This window comes from Pelodiscus sinensis, chromosome 4 (assembly GCF_049634645.1).
Source record: "Pelodiscus sinensis isolate JC-2024 chromosome 4, ASM4963464v1, whole genome shotgun sequence".
NCBI classification, from domain to species: domain Eukaryota; kingdom Metazoa; phylum Chordata; order Testudines; family Trionychidae; genus Pelodiscus; species Pelodiscus sinensis.
In genome coordinates this window covers 43,418,510-43,436,974 of record NC_134714.1, presented here as the reverse complement: position 1 = coordinate 43,436,974, position 18,465 = coordinate 43,418,510, and the positions used below count along the sequence as shown (strand labels likewise).

At 46.4% G+C, this 18,465-nt stretch overlaps 1 protein-coding gene across 13 annotated transcripts in view; it reads left to right on the top strand.

The window, feature by feature from the left end:
- The window catches only part of TTLL5 (tubulin tyrosine ligase like 5), a 280,508-nt gene that overhangs the window by 247,024 nt on the left and 15,019 nt on the right, over positions 1–18,465 (top strand). For 10 of the 13 annotated variants that reach the window (XM_075926843.1, XM_075926842.1, XM_075926839.1 and 7 more), the window contains 2 exons: positions 8,081–8,301; positions 16,278–16,363. In XM_075926843.1, the coding sequence (XP_075782958.1) occupies positions 8,081–8,301; positions 16,278–16,363 (307 nt within the window). Of the gene's footprint in view, positions 1–8,080; positions 8,302–9,844; positions 10,080–16,277; positions 16,364–18,465 lie in introns of all 13 variants that reach the window. The other 3 variants (XR_012903377.1, XM_075926841.1, XM_075926845.1) reach the window with 3 other exon arrangements.

The window sequence follows — 18,465 nt, the reverse complement described above, 5'->3', positions numbered from 1 at the left end:
GTGCCGTACGTGCATGAGCACTGCTCCGACGGTGGATTTCCCCACGCCGAACTGGTTCCCAACGGATTGGTAGCTGTCCGGCATGGAGAGCTTCCAGAGGGCGATGGCCACATGCTTCTGGAGGGGGATGGCGGGCCTCATGCGAGTGTCCCATCGCTGCAGAGCGGGGGCGAGCCACTCGCAGAGCTCCAGGAAGGTGTCCCTCTTCATCCTGAAGTTCTGGGTCCACTGTCTGTCTCCCCAGCGCTCCAGGACGATGCGGTCCCACCAGTCGCTGCTGGTGTCCAGATGCCAGATGCGGCGGGGCACGCTGGCATCCGGGCGCTGCTGCGGCTCCTCCACGGCCCCCAGGGAGGCCAGGCGGAGAGGTAGGGGGCTGATGTGCACCAGGTGGTGCCAGGCAGCCTCCAGCCATTGCTGACAGGCTTGCAGCAGCAAGTCCAAAAACTGCACCAGAAAACCCAGGGCGAGCTCTGGCTCCATGTTGCCAACTGTGGCGGCGTCCCCAAAGGGAAGCACCGACACAGACAGGGGCAGAGAAAAACGCTTTGCTGTCCCTCGGCGAGGTAGGCAAGCAAGCGGAAAAGCTGAGAACCAGCTGTCCAGGGGGGTCCCTTTAAGCACGAGCCTCAGACAGCAGCCACACAAAGCAACTACTGACCTGATGCCCTGCCGGAACCGGTTTCAGCTGCCCTTAAGTGCGCCCCAGCATCCAATCGGTGTGGATGGACTAGTTCAAATTAGCAAAACGCTAATTCGAACTAGTTTTTAAGTCTAGCTGTGCTAATTCGAATTAGCTTAGTTCGAATTAACTAATTAACTAAGTTAGTTCGAATTAGCGCTGTAGTGTAGACATATCCTCTCAGACTTTTTTGTAGTGGAAGCTAGATCTTAATAGAGGTTCTCTTGAATACATGTCCACCCACTGGCCAGACAGCTCTCCCACCCAAGACACGGTTGCACTGACCTCTCCTGCCTAGCAGCCTGAGTGCCCCTGCCTCCCTCCCCTTCCCTGACAGACTCACCAACACCTGCTGTGCCACCTCCTTCCTCTCTTGCTCACTGTTTCCTGCCCTGTCCCTGCTACCTGTTTGGCTTCTCCCCACCTACCCTTACACTTTCCCTTCCTTCCCCCACTCACTTGGCTCAAGCCCCCATCATTCTCTCCCTTCCACTCATGTTTACGTAATCACCATCCTGCTCATTTTCACTCTGGCCTCCTGCCTTCCCCTCTCACTCACCATTATCTATCTGTGCTTCTTCACTCACTGCCCAGAGGCAACCACTCACATGTGCTCGCTATCCCTTTGCCTTACCCACTTACCACTCATTGTCACTTAGGCTTCCTTCCCCCACTCCTGCTCACCACTGACCAAGCTCCATTCCATTGCACTCATTTTTGTCTGCCACTTCATTCATTGTCTTGCTTGCTGCACCTGGGTCATCCTGCTTTTTTCCTACTTTCAATGCCTCAACACTTTGCAATGATGAAACATCCTTATGTCAATGACACCAATGACTTGACATGGCAAAGGCACATCAGGAAAGTATATAATCAGCATCACAGATGGATATAAGAGGAGGAGTCTGGAGCAGGTGACTAATCCACTCTGTACTGCAGAATCAGGGATCTTAACATCCCTTCCATCCCTCTCTGTCTCCTTCTTTCCTCTGTTCCTCTCTTCCTCCCACTTTCTCCATTACCTCCCTCCATATACCTTAGATCTTCACCCACAAAAAAGCCCTTTTCTGAGCTAGCTTCTCATGCTGATGAGTTTTCCCCCATTCCTTTTCTCAAGCAGCCAGGCTTGGACGTTGGGAATAGAAATATTTATTGGCATCCTGAAGGTAGGGCCCACAGAAACCGTGTGTTCTCGCAGGCAGGGTGCCTGGGGTTGGGAGAGGTCAGTGGGTAACATCAATGGGTCTTTGACAGCTTCCTCACCTTGCTGAGGGCTCCTTGTGTACTGCACACTTGCACTGCTGGGAGGGAAGCCTGGACACAAAGAACTTTTGTTACTCTGATCCAGTAAAATTCATTGCACAAAGTCAGAAAAATTCATCTAGGAATTACTCCTGCTTCTGAGAGCGCTTCCAGCACTGTGTGTAATATGGGGAAGGGTGAGAAGCCTGGTAAGAGAATTTGGAGACTCCTTCAGCACAGCCCTGGTACAGACCTTTGCTTCAGACCCCTGGTTTAGAGAAGTGCAGCACACCAGCCTCCAGGTTCCCTGGCTTGGGGTTCACCTCTTCTAATTTTCCAGACTGTCCAGTTCTTTCTCCCTTAATTGTGTGGTCCTATGGCTAGGACATTGGACTGAGGCTCAGGACACCATGGCTATGTCTACACTGGCCCCTTCTTCGGAAGGGGTATGCTAATTTTGAACTTGGGAATAGGGAAATCCGCGGGGGATTTAAATATCCCCCGCGGGATTTAAATAAACATGGCCGCCGCTTTTTTTCCGGCTTGGGGAATAGCCGGAAAAAAGCGTCTAGACTGGCGCGATCCTCCGGAATAAAGCCCTTTTCCGGAGGATCTCTTATTCCTACTTCAAAGTAGGAATAAGAGATCCTCCGGAAAAGGGCTTTATTCCGGTGGATCGCGCCAGTCTAGACGCTTTTTTCCGGCTTTTCCACAAGCCGGAAAAAAAGCGGCGGCCATGTTTATTTAAATCCCGCGGGGGATATTTAAATCCCCCGCGGATTTCCCTATTCCCAAGTTCAAAATTAGCATACCCCTTCCGAAGAAGGGGCCAGTGTAGACGTAGCCCATGTGTTTATTCCTGGTTCTGTCAGGTTACTGGGGGATCTTAAGTAAGTTACTGTGTTGATTTGTGCATAGGTGCTGACTCTGGATACAAGGAAAAAAATAGTGGGTGCTCAGCACCTACTAACCACAGCTAATAGTTGGCACCACCAAGTTGCTTGGCAGCTCAGGAGGAGTTTGCGGGAGGGAGGAGAGCAGCAAGTCTAGCAGGCGGGAACCTTGAGGAAGGGGTGGAGCAGGGGCAGGAAGAGATGGAGTGAGGATGGGGGCAGGAGCAGAGTGGTGGCAGGCCTCAGAGGAGAGCAGTGATGGAACATCTCTGGGGAAAAATAGAAGTTGATGCCTATGTCTTTATGCCTCAATTTCCAATCTAATATTGACCCACTTGTGTGATTTGTCTGAAGTCTGTGGGTGTGAAGTGTTAGAGTAGGCCGAGAACTTAATACTGTTAGCAGCAGGTCAAATGCAGCCAAGTCGAGAAGATAGCATTTGAAGGGGTATAATGCTATATGTTACTGTGAGTGCTTTGAACTCTGCATTCTGTGTATCTCCAGGCCACAGTGAATGCATTTCCATATGATGTTGCAGTTCTAGTCATGACTTGGGAATTGTCTTGGTAAAGCAACCCAGCCATTTCTCAACAGCCTAGTGCCCATGCCAGAGCTTTTGTGGTCACCTTCCTGATATGTCGTGTCCTTGAAAGGTGCCTCACTGTACTGTAAGCAGTTTCTACTTTCCCCTTCTCTAAACAATGTGTGGTTTGGATGTGTCTGTTTGTCCGCAGGCAGCCTGTGAGTGAGTAACAGCAGCACCATTGTGCATGATGCAGAGAAGGGCTGCTCCCTGTGCTGCTTCCAGCCTGTTGTGCTGCAAGTGAACTGCATGCATGACAGGGTTGTCGTGTCTGAAGCCATATATATGTGTTCAGAGGAAGGGCATGATCTGTGTTGTACATACTTTGAGGAGCACATGATCTAAGGACAAGTATTCAGAAATTGGGAGAAGAGGGATTACAATACAGGCAGTCCCCGGGTTACGTACAAGATAGGGACTGTAGGTTTGTTCTTAAGTTGAATCTGTATGTAAGTCGGAACTGGCATCCAGATTCAGCCGCTGCTGAAACTGACCGCCAGTTCTGACTTACATACAGATTCAACTTAAGAACCCCAAGCGTCCCCAAGTCAGCTGCTGCTGAAACTGATCAGCAGCTGATTCCAGGAAGCCTGGGGCAGAGCAACTCTGCCTCGGGCTTCCTGTAGTCAGCGCTGGTCAGTTTCAGCAGCGGCTGACTTGGGGACGCCTGGGGCAGAGCAGCTGGAGTGCTGCTGGGTTGCTCCAGTAGCACCGCTCCTCGCTCCTTGGCGCTACTGGACCAACCCAGCAGCACCCCAGCTGCTCTGCCCCAGGCGTCCTAATTCAGCCACTGCTGAAACTGACCAGCAGCGGCTGAATCAGGACCTGGGGCAGAGCAGCTGGGGTGCTGCCGGGTTGGTCCAGTAGTGCCCAGAGCGGCGCTGCAGGACCAATCGGCAGCGCCCCAGCTGCTCTGCCCCAAGGTCCACAACAAAAGCCTGGTCTGCTGGGGGGGGGGGGGGCACACTAGCTGCGCCCCCCCCCCCCCAGCAGACCAGGGACACGGGGAGCGCAGCGGCAGCGGGGTGCCGTGCCTCTGAGGCTTTGCTCTGGCAAAGTCTCAGAGGCGCGGGACCCCGCCGCGGCTGCGGCTTCAGTCTCGGTGCCCCTGGTCTGCTGAGGACCGTCTCCAGCAGACCAGGGGCACCGGGACTGAAGCCGCAGCAGTGGCGGGTTCCCGCGCTTCTGAGACTTTGCCAGAGCAAAGCCTCAAAAGCGCAGGAACCGCCGCTGCTGCGGCTTCAGTCCTGGTGCCCCTGGTCTGCTGGAGACGGTCTCCAGCAGACCAGGGGCACCGGGAGCAGCTTACGAACGGGGCTTTCTCGCCCCGGAGCTCACAGGCAGCAATCCGCCACCTTGACCTCCGGGGCGAGAAAGCCCCGTTCGTAAGTGCAGATGCGACATAAGTCGGATCCGCGTAAGTCGGGGACTGCCTGTATAGGCAATTTATGTGCAAGTTAAATTGATCCACTATAGGCAACATGGAAAAAGTCGATCTTAAAGAACTATTTAAATTTGGAAAAAGATAGGTCTTCTTTATCAGTTTATCAGAGACTCTGTATTGTCCATAGTGGGCTGTGTGGGAGAAGGCACAAAGGTGATTGTGTGAGAATCTGATGGACAGGTGAAAGAGATGGGGAGCACTGGCAGAGAGAAGGGGGGGGGGACAAAGAGGCAACATGAAGCTTGACAAGGAAGGATAAGAAGGGAGGGGAAGAGTTATGTAGAGCTTTGAATGTAATTACAAGAAACGTACATCTGATACTGAAGTGGCTCAGGAAGCCAGAGTTAAATCAGGGGTGGGCAAATTCCAGCATATGGGCCAGATCCAGTCTGCAGCGTTGGTCCCTGGCAGGCCCCCACCTCCATGTTTACTTGTGCCTCTGCAGGTATCAGAGGATCACAGCTCTCGTTGGCTGCAAATCCCCATTTGTGGCGAATGCGAGCAGCGGAAAGTGGTATGGTGGTCTGCAACACTTCCCTCCACTTGCATTGGCTGTGAATGGCGATTTGTGGTCAACCAAAGCTGTGACCCTCTGATACCTGCGGAGGTGCAGGTAAACATAGTGAGGGTGGCCCTCCAGGGACTAACCCTGCAGGCTGTCATTTTTTTTATTGCCTGCCCCTGAGTTAAATGATCAAACCAACAGAAAAGGAAGAAGGTTTATCAGTAGCAGCATTTTGTATGGACTGAAGGGCGCAATGAGTGACATAATCTGGCCTGGATGTTGGTCCATAGTTATTCTTGCCTAGGCAATTTAATAAACAATCAGTGATTTCTTTCTAATTGTTCCCTCTGTTGAGGAGATGTTACTGTCATGGAAGCTTCTCCTTCCCTATGTAGGTTTGTTCTTTCTGTTCAGCCTGAATCTATTGTATGTGTGTGAGCTAATCTAGACCTTTATCCCAAATATGGTATATTGAAATGATCCCCATCAAAGGAGCCTTATGTCAGAAAACGTAAGAGAAAACATTACACAAATGGGGTCACTCGTGGTTACAGTTTCAATCAGCAGTTTAAATAGTTTTCTGATATAAATACTATGTCCAGTTCATCTTCAGGTACTACATAATTCCTCTTTCTCCTTATATACTTCATATTCCCAAGTTAGTCAGTGCTTTCCTAAGTGAAGGAAATTTAACTTTCCCCATAACTCATTTCTTTCCCCCCCTCCCCCATTTTTTTTTTTAAGATTCCCTCCAATTTGTCAGTGTCTTACTGGGAATGTGGGGCATTCAAACCAGGTGTGGCCACACTAGAACTGCCCCCTCCCAATCCCTTCTTGATTTGGGATGCAAGTCCTCTTTCAGAGCAGGCTAACTTTCCTTGATGTTTTTTATTATCGTATTGTATTAAAGACTAATTAGCTCCCTCCCTCCATCTCCTTCATCTATTTCTTTTGTCCGGTTTTCTCCCTCAGATTGTTTTTCTGCAAATTTGTTAATTGTAGTTTTCCAATGTAAATCAAAATTTTACTTGCTACCTATGTAATCAGATCTTTAGTTTATGTACATTAGTACTTCAGATTTATGGACATCAGAGTTACAAACTCACCAGTCCATTACCGAGCTCATTTGCAATTGAAAGTGTGCAAAGCAAATACTATACAGTACCGTACAGTGTGAATGCATCTGTCCTCCCTGGAGCTGGACTCTGTGGATCCTGAATGACGATGGCTCTTCTCCATGTGTGTGTGTGCTGAAATCTCTTCCAATCCCTTTCTCTGTCTGGCCTCCCTGCTGCCCTTTGTTTGCACAGTAGCTTCTCCTGGTTTCCCGCTGTCTCTATAGGGCTTACAGCAGGACAGTGTGCTTTGTAGCTGGATCCAGAAGCCATGGTCAGTGTTAGCCCCCGGTCTCTCCACCCTGACTGGAGTGGAAGGCAGCCAGGATCTCAGCACAGATTGGAGACAGGCCTTTCAGAAGTCTGTTGTCCCTAAGCAAAACAGCCCTTCCCTTAGGCAGGCCTCAGTCGGCCCTGCCTCTGATGATCAGTCTGTGTTAAAAGAATTTGTTTGTTCTTCCTCCTGGGTGACAGACCTTCTTGCCTGAGCATGTTGGGGAGCTAACATAAACTGCACAGAGCAAGAAGTTTGCAAATTCCAAGTGTCTCAAGATTTTAATAATAAGGGAAAAGCACTAACTTTAAAAAAAAATTCTTCTACATGGCATAAAATGGGATGCAGTGAGGAGTGGTTCTGGGGGGAGAGAGCACAAGGAGAGGCTAATGGGAAATGAAGAGTTCAGAAGATCTTGTCAGTGAATTGTAGTGGAAAAGGCTCGATTTGGCTCTTGCATTTTCCTTTGTCCCCCCTGCTCTGCTGTCAAAAACTCCCTCCCACATAAGTACCCTGCCATTTACTAGGGAATTGTGGGGGAGATGGGTCTTTATGCTGTGACTCGGCCAACCCTCAGACTGTGGCTTTCACTCACTGTGCCTCTGAGTGTTCCTTACCAGAGAAAGAAACTCAGGCTGAATGCAACAAAGTGCACTGAAGTCCCAGCCTTTCCCAGGAGATTGGCTATTTCTCACCCATTCCCCTCATCTTTCCTAACCAACTTTTCACCACTAAGCCACATGACTACAGTTCACTGACCTCGATTGGGGATCTAACTAAGCAGCTTTGAGGAAAGAAAAGACAGCGTTCCAGGCAGGCTGTAACTTCCTGAAGAGAACTGAGCGCTGTTTTTAATTTCAGCCATTCCCCGGCTCTGTCACCTGTGTTCTTGTTCTCCAGTGCTTGGCAGTGTACAGGCTATTTTGCTTTGTCTCCAAAACCATATCTCTTCCTTCATTACTGCGAACTTTCCCATCTCCCCAAACTTCCCTAGAGCTTGAATCTTTATCAGTTGCCTTCATAGTGTCCCTTGCTTCTGTAAGTGTTGCCTAGGGCTTCCTGTTAGTTCAGTGAGTAGGAGAAGGTTGGATCTGGAAGACAGTGTTGTAGCATGTTCTGCCTTGTGCCACAGTAGCAGAGTAAGACAGCATTTTTTAACTAATCCAAAGGCTATATCATTCTGCTATTAAAAACTCCTTCAGTCACCCTCAGTTTTCATCGACCTCTGAGACCAATTGTGGTTGGGATGCTCTCCTCTCCCACCAGGCTCCTCACCCTATGGGTTCTCCCACTGTAGTTGCAAAAGGAATATAACCAATCTTTGTATCTTGTTTTCTACCAGGCTCTGTTTGCCAACCACCCACCACCCAGCTCCACCAGTATATCCATGCCAACTGAGTCTGGTGCCCGCAAGACATCAAGCACCACTTCCAACATCCAGAAGGCAGCCAGTTTGCACAAAGTGATGCCATCCCAGAGTACCTCCTCTCACCTGGTCCCCAAGCCTCCAGCCAACCACAAGCAGGCAGTGGTCAGAAAAGTGGCATCCCAGAGGATTTCCAAGTACGTTTTTTCCTTTGCCAGTGAAATCTGTGAGGAACACATTGACAGCAAGTGTCTTTCATATAGCTCCTTTGAGGCCTGTCTTTCTGAATTGAGACCTTGGAAGAGCTTGGTCTTGATACACTAGAGTAGTTGTACCCTAAAATGGAGCATTACCTCAGCCTGTAAGCAGGGCCATAGCTTCATACAAATATGGATACATAGGAGTTGCCTAAAAGGATCAGAGAAGTGGGTTACCAAGGCCTCTATCTTGTCTCTGACAATGGTGAGTGGCAGGTGTTTCCTAAGGGAGCAAGACCTGAGTAGCAAGATGTATTGGAGATGCATGAGCATAGCTGTGCGAGAGAAGCTGGTACATTTTCTGCCTGCATAATGCCTATCTTTAGATAGTGTACAACATCATCCCACAAAACTATCCATAATGGACTCATCAGCCTATAGGAGATGTTTCTTCCTAAACCTATCATCTAGTGGTTGGTTTGCACTGAAACACAGGGTTTGTATCCCATATACATTTTATATCCTGTCTAATGTAACCATGGATGTTCTCTTTTCCATATAAATGTCCAATGCTATTTGAACCCTACTAAGCCTTTGACCTTAGAGGTATCCTGTGGCAGAGAGTTCCACAAGTTAGTTATATGCTATGTAAAAACAAAAAAAAATTCTTTTAGCGATTTCAAGTTTGTTGCCTTTTAATTTCCTTGAACATCCCCTTGTTTCTGTGTTATGAGATGGTAAGCAGGATTAACTTTATCTGTAGCATTCACTGTTATATCTCTCTGTATCATGCTCCCTTTTACTTTTCTCTTTTGCAAACTGAAAGGTCTTCATCTTTACAATGTCTCCTCATACTGAAGTCTCTTCAGTCCCTTTTCTTACCCATTATTGGACTATTTTTAATCTCAGACCACTGATTCAGGAGTTCACAGTTCTGCAGCTTCCTGGAGATGTTTAATTCCTGCCAGATTCTCTGACTCCTCACATCCCCTTCTCTATTTAAGAAAGACACTTTAATAAAAAATAATCATTTTCTAACCCCCTCTGCAGAAATGCTGATATGCAGGATAGAGATGCATTGCCAATGCTGTGGTTGGGGAGTTGAGCGAGCAGGACTGGAGTAGCAAGATGTTTTGGACGTACATGGCAGAGATATGGTGTAGAAGCTGATATATTTCCTGCCTGCACAATGCTTGTCTTTAGATGGTACACTAAATTCATCCCCCAAAACTATTTAAAAAGAAAACAAGACATTAGTGGGGTTGGTTGACTCAGTGAGGGCGACTGTGTGCATGAGGTCTGGCAGGTTCATGCTGGTGAATTCACCATCCAATTCTTATTGTGTTGTGGTGGCTCATGTTAGTACAGGTGACAGGTTGTGTTAGTGGGTTCCTTTGCTGGGCAGCAGGGAGGTGTATTTGAAGATGCCAGTGCGCTGTGCTCACTTGTTGGCAGGGAGAATGTTTATCCTTGTGAGATGGAATTGCAGCTTCTTGGACAGACTTTACTTCGCTGCATTTTTGTGGTTTCTGCTCTGTGACAGGCAGGAGTGTGGGAAAACCGGAAAAAGCTCAGCACCAAAAATGCATAGAAGGGGGAAAAAAGCAAAAGAATCCTGCAAAATTTCAGAAACATAATCAAAGTATTGAAGTCTGCAAGAATCTGCTCTGGAAATACTTTCTGAGGTGCCTTTTGGACTCCAGGATGAAGCTCCAAACGCATCCTTGCCATTCATGGGATCTCACAATAATTGTTTTTTTTTACTTACATGGAAAGAAGTGAGTATTCTTCTAACATACTGGAAGCTGATCATTTCCAAATCACTGTCTCTCATACCTACGTATTATATATCCATCCAAATCAGAAAAAGGAATGGAGATACTATATTCAGAGCAGGGTAAATAGAAGAAACTCTTTCTCAAAGAATCACAAAGAATAGAGATGAAAAATGGGTCTTCCATGCTTCAATCCCTTCTTTCCATTCTCCAGCTACGCTGTACAGAGATTGTCTGTTTTTAAATAACTCCCAGAGGCAGGAATTCCGTCACTTCCCCTGGGAGACTACACCAAAATTTAATCAATCTTATTGCTAGGAAATTTCTTCTGATGTACACCCGAATTTCTCCTTTAGTTTATTTCATCCTGCAGCTCAATTTTACTCTTTCCTGAACAACCCACTCACTCCTAAATACAGTCTTTGACATCATTTAAATCCTCTCCCTCCACATCTTTGAGGTTCTTAATTATAATTATACTAACTGATGATTCTTTAAACTTTCCTCATATAGTAATCCCACCCACCTAGTCCTCAGTTGTCTCATATTACTTATTAGACCCTCTCCTGTTTGTCAGTATTATGCTTATCTTGAGGTGGAATTGTAATATTCCAAAAGTGTTTCTATCCAAAAATACTGGTTGAACCTCCCTGGTCTAGTTAGCATCCTCAGGACCTAACCAGTCCTGAATGAGGGAATTTTCCAGACTAGGGGAGGCCACCTGCCTCCCAGCTCGCCGTCTCTCCCTACTGCCAGCTCTTTCTGGCCCAGGTGCCAGCCCTGTTGGTGCCAGGCTCAGGCCCTGGCCCCACTGCTGCCAGCTTGCCCAGTGCTCCCTGGGATCAGAACTCCCTGGCCACTGCCCATCCTGCTGCCTCTGGCCCAGCCAGGGCTCCTCAGGGGCTGAGCTCCCTGGCTGCTGCTGGCCCCACTGCCGCCAGCCCCATGGAGCTACCATTTGCGCTACAGGGCTCCTGGCTGCATGGCCCACCGTGCAATGCTATGGTGCTTCCAGGCACCGCGACGTCCCTCCTGCCCTCCCTCCCCCCGCCCACCACCACAGGGCTGCTAGCTCAGATGCTGGAATATCCATGGCCCATTGCTGGACCCGAGTGTCCCAGTTTAGGGAGGTAATCCTGTAGAACTGTCCCATCCCTAGACCATGACATGATAATGTGCCTCTTTACATAAAAAACAGTATATAATTTGCTTTTTGGGTGTGCTGCCATATGGGATTTCCAGCTCATCCCTAATTTGCTGTGCACCATCACCCCTATCTCATTCTTGGCTACTTTCCAGGCTGCCTTTCCCCCAAGAGATCTCAACCTGGCCTATTTCTTTTACTGGACTATACTGATTTTCATTCACTGAGGCAAAGTCTGTTTTGATCATTCAAATCCAATGATTCTGATTCATTTTTCTAATTTCTCTAAGACCATTTTAATCTCTGTATCTACTGTTTTTAGCTTAATATAATCACATTTTGTTTTCAAAGATGTTTTTGAATTTCCTCCAGGGTGTGTAGACAGTTTTGTCTTCCTGAACCATCTCTTCCATGCAGGCATTATCATCTTACTCAGCCAGCACATATGGTGTCCAGAAGAGTAGGAGAAGCATATGAGAGAGAAACCTCAGCAACAAACAAGATAACGATTCTAAAGATGAACATTACTAACACTTCTATTAACTCAGGACCCAAAAGGAAAATGTAATGGAATAACCAGACAAGCAAGTCTTGTCTTTTCCATTCCTTTCCCTTTTGTTTTCTCAGTCTCCCAATTTGGGAAAGAGGAAGGTTGTCCTTGTGGATTGTATTTAAGGCAGACGCTTTACAAAGGTAATGGAGCAGAAAACTGAGATCTACATTAATATATGGAAAAAGACAATGGTACTGAAAGGAACTGTTTAAAGTAGAGCTATGTTAGAAATGCGACTCCATAAAATGGTCTCATGAGTTCCATGTTTGTGTTCTCAATAATTTCCAGATTAAATGTGCTCAGGTTACAAATAGATAGCTTTTCTGAGTGCCAGCACCTCAAACTTGTCCTGAATTCCAGGAGTCAAGCTGGGTTCTTTCCACCCTGTACACACCATCATCACTAATGGTGATTCTGTAGGCCAAGATTATATCCTTTGTTGAGGTCACCCAGGTGTTACCAACGGCAGAATTTGGAGACAATGAGATCACACTGTCACTGAAGCTGCATTTAGAAACAGTGGGGTCAGGCAGATGTCACTGAGGGCAGCATTTGTTCTGCAGAACCTTCATTATAGATTATGATGTGCAAAGCAGACAGAAATCAGCTTGACTTTCAGAGCCTGAAGTGAATTGGCATGGTTAGTATGTAGGAAAAAAAATCTTTCCACTTGTAATCTCTGAACGTTTGGTTTGGAATGACTGAAATTCAATAAATATGAAATGCTACAATGCTATTTTTAACGATCGCTATTCAGAGAACTGTTTTTTAAAACCGGAATTATGACAGTACCAGGTAAAACAGAACTTTGAAAAGCTGGTGAGCAGAACCATCACTCAAAAAAGACAACACTGCAGACAAGGGAGAGGAAGCATCAAATGGAGAAAAGAAACCATACAATTATTGGTGCCAGCATGCAGAGAGCCTGGGGAGAACTGTGGATAGGTCTTTGGCCAGCTGTTGACTGACAAAACCTGATTATGTTGATCCGTGTAGCACAGTCTCTTGTGTTGAGCTTTTGTGTTAATATCATTTCCCAATATTCTCATTCAGTCACCTCTTCTGACTGAGTTTCCTGTAATCAGTGTGGCTCAGAAGGAATGAAGCTGATTAGTATGTCAAATTCCCATTCCCAAGAAAGAATCCTTCTGCACTATATGTTTACTTTATGTGGTAACAGCAATATCTGTGAAAGGGCCCAACAGTTCTGCACTGTCATAAATAACACAGGAACAGGGAGGAGATGATGTCTTTCTTCAGGCTTCTACAAATCCACCTCAGAATTGGGTGGAGACCTGACTGCAATCTGATATGGCTATAGCCAGCCGTCTGAGCAAGGGCTGGCCCACTCTGGCAGATATGCAGAAAGCAGAGGTGATGGCTGCATAGAAAGCTCTGCAAATCACTTCAGTTCTGGTTTGAACCCAATCCTTCCCAAGTTTATATATTCCTTGGCCGACATGGAGCGTCTCAAGTGTGCTGGGTGTATCTCACGCAAAAGCAGAGTGCCCACTGTGTAGAGGGCAGACAGCAACTGAGGAAGTATGCAGCTATTATTGGGACCCCTTTCACTTTCTGCTACTGCTACACAGAGGCATGCTTGTTGTTTTAGCTCCTGAGTGCCTGGGTTAATCAAGCAGCTTGACCCTTAGACATTTTTTGGCAGCTGTAGCAAAGCATCTGAGAGAAGTCCCTTGATTTAACATACTGACACAGCTGGGCTCACTAGGCCTGCAGCTCTTAGCCGCTGGCCAGCCTCACATCATACATACAGACACACATGCAGACACACCCTGTCCAAGAACAACAGAGGATCAAGCCTTACTGGCACTGGATCTTCACATCTGTGCTGTCCTCTGGTCAAACCTCAGTTCTTACATGATATGAATTTGTTGAGATCAGTTCTGTCCCCCTTACCTCATTAATCTGCCAGAAACAAGTTGTAACAATAAAGAGTCTTAACATTTGAACCTGTAACCTGTAGAAGAGCAGCTCCCTCCAAAGCTGCAATCTGCGCCGGAAAGCTTAGAAGAAAGTGGTGTTAGATCAAAGTGAAGGATGTCAGCTCCCTTTCTAATGCAGCCATCAGGCAAAGAGAGAACCAAGGCATTGAGGCGCATTTATGCAAAGGTGAGAATGAGGAAAGAGCAGTATTCAGGGACATTAATGAAAGAAATAACAAAGCTTAGTGAGAGATGGATTACTGGAGAGAAAAACCAAAGTTGACAGACACTGAGCCCTGGAAAATGGGAAAAAACAATAAAGTTGTAAGGCAATATAAGGATGGAGAAGAGAGGAATTGGAAGGAAAGATAATCAGCTCAGTTTGGGATGTATGAACTGGGCAAAAATGGTGATCTGGGAATTGTCTGCATAGAAATGATACTTGAAACTGCAGGATAAAATGAGAGAGAGAGAGAGAGAGAGAGAGAGTATATAGAAAGAGAAGATGGTGGGCACATGTATTGGATGCCGAGAGAGAGAGTTCTGTTTAAATGTACTTATCAGAAGAAGCATGATCCCACTGCCCTTGGTTCCCCATGTATCTTAGTGTCACACCTGCTGACTTTGTGACACAACATGTTTTTATCTGTTGGTTCTTCAAACTTTACAAAGCTACAATGTGTGAGCTGAATTCCACTCTGCCTCATGCAGCACCAACAGAATAAGCAGTTAAATTCCAAGTGCAGAATCTTCATGTTAAAGGCAGAAAGAATCCAGCTGGACACTCAAGTCCTGGCTGAAGTTTGCAGCATTGGCAATAAGAAACCATGAGCATGGTGGATCCAGAACTGTCTATGAAAATAAACGTGGAAACCAGCCTGTCATTTTACAATATCATTTCAGATTATGACTGAGCTAAGGTAAAGGTGGTTCCATGCAAATAATATATCAGACTCCTTTCCCCAGCACCCCAATTTATTCTATTTAACCCATCTGAAAAACAACAACATAGGTGTCCCTGCCTGGCCAGAAAGCTGCCAGGAGCACCTGGCTTGCTGGCAACTTGCTGTTTGAAATCAGAAGACAAAAAGTATCAGTCAACACTTCAGAAGTTGCTCACATGTGCGTGAGTCTGTTAGTCATCAGCACATCACATGGGGATTCGAGACTAACTATTCTTATCACTGAGGAGCTGGGAATTATTCTGGATTTGTGCAACAGAGAGGAGTCAGTGAAGGAGGAGGAAGAATTGTGGCATGCACAAGAGTACTGAGCAGGGGAGTCTGGAGTAATCAGAATAGAAAATCAGGAGGGCCATGAAGTAGTCAGAAAGGATATAAGAACAGAGAGTCAGGAGGGGGAGTCAGGAAGGATCAGGTAGAGAGAAAGGAGCAGTGAGCAGGAAATCGATTAATTGATTTTCAGGCCAGAAGGGAGCATTATGATCATCTAGTTTGACCTAGAGTCCTCAGTGAATTGATCCATTTTCAAGCAGGAGAAAGTGCTAATCTCACTGGAAGTGATACTCCCTGATAAAGGAAGCACAACTGAAACTCACAAAACCCAAGGAGAATGTATTCTCTTTGTGCCCACAACATTTTGTGCCAACTGCAGATGGGCCTGCAAAGGTATCTGCTTTATGAGTGAGGGTTGGATTCTTCTTGTATGTGGATTTCAGATTACAGCTCATTAACTCTGTGAGCTTCTCTAGCTGGGGTAAAGCATGTGAGATCCTGAGTTTAGATTTGAACACAGCCCCCTCTGCTAGCTCCCTGTCTCTATGTGGTAGTTTTCTTCCCAATGGCTTAACGAAGATGACCCCTTTCTGCTTCAAAGCACTGAATAGTGAGGACCCCATGGTACTATTATCTGTGTTTTGTGACTTGGCAGCTTGGAAACAAATGCTTTTTCCTTCACTTCCCATTTATTTTTCTCAGAGCCAGGTACAAAGGCTCTTAGGACAAACAGCTGCTTGAGGCATATAGAAGGAATGCCTTTTCCAGGTACCTGTGGGCTCCCTTGCATCCTTTCTGCCTTTTTGGGGCTGCCTGCTCCCCATTTCTTTCCATGTGGAAAGAAGCAACAAGCAGCCCATGGGCCAGATGCTGTTTGCCCACCTTCATCACTGGTGGGCCACCAGATGCTTTGTTTACCTGCACATTTATGGGCACAGCTGCTCATAGCTCCCATTGGCCCCAGTTCACCATTCCCAGCCACTGGAAGCTACAGGAAGCAGCATGAGATGGGCCGCCACTTTCTGCAGTTTCCATTGGCCAGGATCAGCGACCACAGCCAATGGAAGCTGCAAGTGGCCATGTCTGTGGATGCATAGATAAACAAAGCATCTGGCAGCCCATCAGGGGCTAATTGTGATGAACCATGTCTGGCCCTCAGGCTGTTTATTGTCCACCTCAGTTCCATGTTCAGAAAGGTTTTGTGGCTTCTATCTGTGATCCCCAGTGGGGCTATATGACATAGTCTTTCCCAAGGCAATTAAATCTTTGCCCTGGCTTGGCCTTTCCATGCTGATCTCATTCTAATCCAGTGCTTTTGTCTGCCAGGGTAACCTCTACAGAAGGACAGCTAAATGGATTCAAGAACAGCCTTAACAGTGCAGCGTCCTGTGAGCCAGGTACAGAATCTAAAGGTGAGCTCAGGTCTCACAGACCAGGAGAGACAGGTAAAGTAATGGAATGATGGACGATGTTGATCTCTAGGATTGGCAGGGAAGGGGCCAACCCTCTGGCTAGAAAAAAAGATATAGCTGCTTACCTGAGTGCAGAGGTTTGCAAGAAGCAGCCATGGAGCCATTTGAGGATAGAGTTAATTCCTCCTGCGACACTGTGAGAGGGACAGACCAAGTCAGAGCTGGGGTTGAATCTGGCAAAGAAATGAAGTATACCTAGAAGTAGGGTTGAAGGGAAAGCTTGGCTGAAATGAGCCCTCTTTGCTTTTAACTTTAGTTGTGGGATGCTCTGCTCTTTCTGTTGGCCTTTAAAAGGCCAGGATATTATTTATTTTTATTTTCCTGTCTTTGCAATAAAGCCTCTCTCTCCAGAAAGGGTTACTCGAGGTATGTCTTATGGGTGTCTTCACTAATTTTCTTATTTCCCTGGCTCATGACTGCTTAATTCAAAGAGGTTTCTCTTGGACTCGTGTATGGGGAAAAAGAAACTAAACTTTTTCCACTGCTTCAAAAGTGTCTGCAGACTAGATAAGTTGTTGGTTTAGATGAACCAAAACTGTATGTGAAGTTACGGCCAGAGCTATGTATATTCTGTGATGTTTCAGCCAGGGAAGTTGCAGCAGAATTGAGCTCCAGAATCTAGGTTTAATTTTTAGATGATTGTATTTTTAGCCCTTATAGTGGCTGAGAGAACCATGAGAACATGTCCTTAGTGTTTCTGATGCAAGTGATTTCTGCTGGAGTCTGCACAGCCTGAAACAGTAGTTCAGAAAGACATGAATTGCCCTATTCATATCTAGTGGGTATTTAGCTTTGGAACTTAGGGATGACATTTCCAATACTAACATTAACAATTTAATTGCTGATCTTTTAGGAAAAAACATCCAGCTAACTAAATTCTTGTACAATTCCAAACTGCCTCCCACACGTTGCCACCTGCCAAAACCTCTAGCTTTCCTACCAGCAGTTTTTACAACAGCTAAAGGAAAAATCCACATCCCACTGAAACCTGATGGTGTGAGTGAGGAGAGTATAAAATAGGATTTCATATCAAAACAATTAACACAACGTCACTCTTTTAATGTATATGTAGTTACTACAAAATTTCTAATATGCACAATTCAGGCCCAGTTTGCTGCAGAATATTGAGGCTATGATATATGTAATGTCACTGATTAAAAGATCAGTTGTCAGGATCTGACCCACAAGTACTAATTTCAGCACTGGAGCACCCCCAGAAAAAATGTGGTAGGTGCTCAGCACCCACTAGCCTTAGCTCTTTGGGCAGCTGATGATCATCAGTTCTTCATGTGGCTGGGGAAGGCATTTGAGGGAGTGCAGAGAGCAGCGAGTGGTGGGCAGACAGGGTTTCAGGGGAGGGATTGGAGCAAGAGAGGAAAAGGGGTGGTGAAGGTGGGACTTCAAGGAAGTGTGGAGTGTGAGCGGGACCTTGGGGTGAAATGTGGAGGGAGGCGGTTCTCCTCGGGGACAAAGAAAACTCAGTGCCTGTGATCTGACCAAGTTAACTTATGTGGTCCTGTATGAACATGCCAGTCTGTTGAGCACTGTTTTCTTAGTTGTTCCCACCATTGCCACTCTACAGCCTTCAGCCTTGCAAGAAGCTAACACTTCTACCTGCAATGTATTCTCTTCCTCTGGTCACTGTTGGAAGTAGCTCCTTCTCTTGAACTTGTGTGTAACTACTGTAACTGCAGGCAACAACCCTTTCTATTCCTCCCTATTTCTCTGAGCATCTTCCAGGAATTAATGCAGAGCACCTGTGACAGAAATTGTCAATAAAGAAACAGTAGACAGCAACAATCCAGAACTGTAGCGGAAATGTATAAAACCCTTTGGGGATACAAAATTTATATCCACATCCGCAAAAATTAACCATGGATATCTGCATCAATATCTGAAGGTGTGGATACCCACAGATATAAAGCAGATACAAATTTGAGGGTAAGGTTCTAGTAACAAAAACTGTATCTGCTTCTGCATCCATAACTGCAAAAATGTGCTGCAGATATCCACATCTGTGGATATAAACAGATATCCATGGA